The sequence below is a fragment of the Notolepis coatsorum genome (genome assembly GCF_963971535.1).
Source record: "Notolepis coatsorum genome assembly, chromosome: 17".
Classification (NCBI taxonomy): Eukaryota; Metazoa; Chordata; class Actinopteri; order Aulopiformes; family Paralepididae; genus Notolepis; species Notolepis coatsorum.
In genome coordinates this window covers 70,963,701-70,968,332 of record NC_140181.1, presented here as the reverse complement: position 1 = coordinate 70,968,332, position 4,632 = coordinate 70,963,701, and the positions used below count along the sequence as shown (strand labels likewise).

Below are 4,632 nucleotides of genomic sequence, written 5' to 3'. Positions count from 1 at the left end.
GAAAAAGTCTCTTGTGGATTTATTTTCTTCTTCGAATGACTGATGGCACCAAGTGACATTTTTCATTGCTCCAAAACATTAGAAAATATCAACAACAAAAAAATCTTCATAGCCAGTGGCTGATTTTAATAAAATGGGGTTTGTGGGTTTTTGTTTGCTAATTGCACTGAAATAACTAGAAAATAACTATGCGTGGAGTTGGTTTTGATTCTATATGTGCTACCTTGTACCACAGAGCAACGATCACCCATAGATTTAAAATCCACAAACTCCAATAACACTTAATAACACAGCATATTCACTTTTCATTAGGTGCTCTTGATAAAAGCAGACTGTATTCTTAACTCCGGGGGACTGTGCTTCCCTTCACCAAACGGGGTGTCGCCCAAAATAGACATCCCCACCGAACACAATGTATTATGCATTACTACAAATTAAACCCAGGCCATCTCATTTCATATTTCTCAACAACGAGCAGCACCGTCTACATCAGGGTTGAGTCGTGAAAAAGCGCCCAGGCAGTGTGCATACATACACAGGATGAATTCCAACAAAATGTTCAAATTAATCTTTTATTTACAAAAATTGTTTATTTTGAACCTTGAAGAAAAGAATACAATGGTAAAGAAATAGATCTTGTCAGCTGCTGTTACTGTTGATTATTTTTGTCTTTAGATTAAACATCCAAACTGTATAGTATATAGTTGCTATCATAAGCTCGGCAGTTGTAAGTGTTGGCGCAGGTGATCCATATTCATAGATGTTTGGTAGTTGCTCTTCTGTAGTCTGTCGCCATGTCATAGAGATGTCCTCGGTCTTATAGCCCCCGACGAAACCTGCAACAGAACACATTCATGCAGTAACTCAACAGTCCTCTGCGTGACTGTCTTATAGCCCCCAACGAAACCTGGAGGAGGAGAACACATTCATATAGTAACTCAACAGTCAGACTTTTGGTGTAATACATGGTCCTGTCTTGAAATACATGTTTGATGACACCGTGTACATTTTTCATTGTACCTATTGGGAGTGTGATATCAAGCACAGCCTCTCGAGACAGACGGCTTCTGAAGAAGCCTATAGCCTTAACCTATATGTCTTATCCATCGACCAGGCCGAGTGCTATAGTCTTTCCCTATAGGTTTTATCCATCGACCAGGCCGAGTGCTATAGTCTTTCTCTATAGGTTTTATCCATCGACCAGGCCGAGTGCTATAGTCTTTCCCTATACTGTATGTCTTGTCCATCACCCAGGCCGAGTGCTATAGCCTTTCCCTATACTGTATGTTTTTTTTTTTTTTTTTATCTTTTTCCCCCTCCATTTTCCTCCGATTTTCTCCCATCCCAATGTTAGTCGTTATGCCAATTCCCAATCCCCTTCCTGGTCGCTGCGCACTTACCCCCCACAGTCGGTCTGGGAGAGTGGAGGCTATCACGTGCTTCCTCCGACACACGTCCAGCCAATCAACCGCTTCTTTTCACCTGGCAGCGCGGACTCTCATTGAGAGGGCGTAGCGTGTGGAAGGATCACACTATCCCACTCAAGTCCTATCCGCGCTTAGCAGGCGCCCCGACCGAACTGTAGGAGTCGCTGTTTACAACGACCCGGACCCACCCCGCCAGCTTCTCCCACCCTCTAATACAGCCAATTGTATTAGTGTGAACGGCCAGCCAAGCTGGTGACAACCCCGGAGCTGTGAGCTGGATTCGAACAGGCGAATCTAGCCGCTCCGGGGTTTGGTGACGAACGCAATCTCCGTTACGCCACCTGACCGCCCACTGTATGTCTTATTCATCACCCAGGCTGAGTGCTATAGCTTTTCCCTTGTCCATCACCCAGGCTGAGTGCTATAGCTTTTCCCTATAGGTCTTATCCATCGCCCAGGCTGAGTGCTATAGCTTTTCCCTATAGGTCTTATCCATCGCCCAGGCTGAGTGCTATAGCTTTTCCCTATACTGTAAGTCTTATTCATCACCCAGGCTGCGTGCTATAGTCTTTCCCTATAGGTTGTATCCATCACCCAGGCTGAGTGCTATAGCCTTTATCTATAGGTTGTATCCATTGCCCAGGCCGAGTGCTATAGTCTTTATCTATAGGTTTTATCCATTGCCCAGGCCGAGTGCTATAGTCTTTCTCTATATATGTTATCCATTGCCCAGGCTGAGTGCTATAGCCTGTACTCTTGTCTATAGCTGAACATACGATGGTGTCCCATCTGGTGAGTGAAAGCAGAGAGCCACTCACCTGCACTTGTTGAGGAAAATGCCTCTCGTCTCCGGGTGCTCCTTCCTCCAGGGGCCATTATCTGAGAGGAGACACCAAGAGATTGGACTCAAAAGACAAGTGTTCCATTTTGGGAACAGAGGACATAGAACTTAGACATACTGTAAGAATATTAATATAATAAATAACAAGCATATGGTTTCCATAATAGCCAACAAGCCATGCTCACCAGGCTCTGAGTTTCTCCTTCCCATCAGACCAACAAAAAGGTCGTGCATTTCCCCTAATAAGAAGGATTACAGTTGTTATTTCACATCATTTCAAATTATTTGACATTGCCAAATTCTTGAAGAAAAAAAAACCCAAATGCTATATCGGTAAATCACAAGAGCTTACTTTTATGTGGCGGGGGTGGTGGTGTAGCATTTGCATCTGGGGGAAAAAAATAAATCAATTAATGTCCAAGCCTGATATAGGCTACCTCAAATTGTGCTCTAAATTGCAAATACTTCCTAAAATAAATTGGACTTTTAACTGTTATGCTGAGCTGAGGGCGCTCTTATTGAACATTGTGCATAAATGTCCGTTTAAAAAGTAAAATTGAGGTTGGGTGTGTGAACCAGATGCCATAAACCAATGTAATCTAACAACGTCAACAACAAAAGTCTGAATTGCTCTCTGTTTTAGTAAAAAAAAATATATAAGCGGACATTTCATTAAATCAGTCCACGCAACACCACTCGTGGAAACCGCGAATAGCACTCACCGGCGTTTCTCCTGCCCATCAATCCCACGAAACTGTCATAATCCAAGTCGCTGTATCTCTTCAGAATGTTGCGCTGGATCTTATCCAAACCTACATTCTGTTGGAGTGATGAGCAGATGAGAATATTACAAGTCAAGAGAGGTTTTAACATGAACGTTTTTATTAATTAAACAAAATAAAAGAATACACAAAAAAACTAAAATATATAATAATAATAATAAAATTAATTTTAGATAACCACGCCGATTTTAAGCACCAGTTGAACCTACACCTGATGTTGATCTGCGCGAGCCTGGCTCCTCGCATCTGGACTGGCTGTAGCGAAGTTTCATGACGAGGAACAGAGTCACCAGCAGCAAACCTCTTCTCATCTTCTTACCACCACCTGTACAAAAACACAGAGTATGCTATTATAGTGTATGTCCTTGGGTGGTCCGTTTATCAGTGAAATAATTTGATGCATCTTTTGGAAACGAAAGCTGAAATACATTACACGAATACAATCCATATTTTGCCCCAAAGCTCTCCAGCCTACCCAAAGCCTCCCACTCTACCTGTTGCTCACTGCGTTTTGTGCGTAAAAGCGCACGGCAGGTTTAAGGTTTTACATGTGCAATGTATTTTTATTGTAATTCAAGTCCAGTGTAATTTAATTATCGCATTGTAAATCCATCGTGAAGACAATGATTTTAGTTTTTAGTCCCCCCCGTCACCCGTTTTGTGCTCTCCAAAAGAGCGGTTGGTTATTATCCAACTCTCCAAAAGAGTAAAGCGACACCTGAAACAAATATTTGTAAAACAATAATGGTGATGATGATTATGATAATAATAATAATAATAATAATAATAATAATAATAATAATAATAATAATAATAATAATAATAATAATAATAATAATAATAATAATAATTATTATTATTATTATTATTATAATAATAATAATTATTAAATCAAATAAGAAACACTTTTTTACCTGTTTCCTGTCAAGCTGATGGTGTAGGAAGAGGCAACTGCGCGCGCCCTGGTAAGCAGACAAACTAGATCCTGCAGTGAGAGGACAGACTGAGGCGTCCACCCTCCGTATTATGAAATGATAGCTGGCTACCTGCGTAACTCCAATCAGCAACTGAAGCGTACTGTAGGTGGTATCTCAGGGTTTATATCACGTTCAAGCCATACTCCGGTATTGATCACCAGTATGATCATCATGCTAATAGCGCCTGCCCCCCTTTCCCCCAAAAAACACCATGATCTAGCCTATACGTCAGAGAGTCCATGTTGATGTATCCAACAACATATAATATAATAGCCTATAATACATGTAATAAATTATGCATTATATTGAGTTGAGTTGTGCAGTCCATACACTTTCCTTGGATATGTTACCAAATAGAGTTACCAAAAGATGAGAATAATAATAATAATAATAATAATAATAATAATAATAATAATAATAATAATAATAATAATAATAATAATAATAATAATTCATAATTAATTGCATTTATATAGCACTTTTCTAGACACTCAAAGTGCTTTACAATGTAGGGTGGAAATGGCATCCTTCACCACCACTGGTAGCACACAACCTTGGGCTACGCAGGCTCAATGGCTATGCACCCGGCACACATCACACGACTA

At 40.5% G+C, this 4,632-nt stretch overlaps 1 protein-coding gene across 2 annotated transcripts; it reads right to left on the bottom strand.

Moving 5' to 3' along the window:
* Window positions 1-576: 576 nt before the first annotated feature.
* Window positions 577-4,066, bottom strand: tac3a (tachykinin precursor 3a; the record flags this gene model as incomplete). Of its 2 annotated transcripts, XM_084334234.1 has the most annotated exons (7): window positions 3,965-4,066; window positions 3,260-3,375; window positions 2,991-3,087; window positions 2,621-2,656; window positions 2,454-2,507; window positions 2,246-2,306; window positions 577-836 (listed from the first exon to the last, which is right to left on the bottom strand). In XM_084334234.1, exons 2-7 carry the CDS (start codon window positions 3,359-3,361, stop codon window positions 818-820), a joined length of 369 nt encoding a protein of 122 aa, XP_084190360.1. In that variant the 5' UTR covers window positions 3,362-3,375; window positions 3,965-4,066. The 2 variants fall into 2 exon arrangements, with proteins under 2 accessions (XP_084190360.1, XP_084190361.1); XM_084334235.1 differs by lacking the exon at window positions 577-836 and having other exon boundaries at window positions 2,242-2,306.
* Window positions 4,067-4,632: the final 566 nt, after the last annotated feature.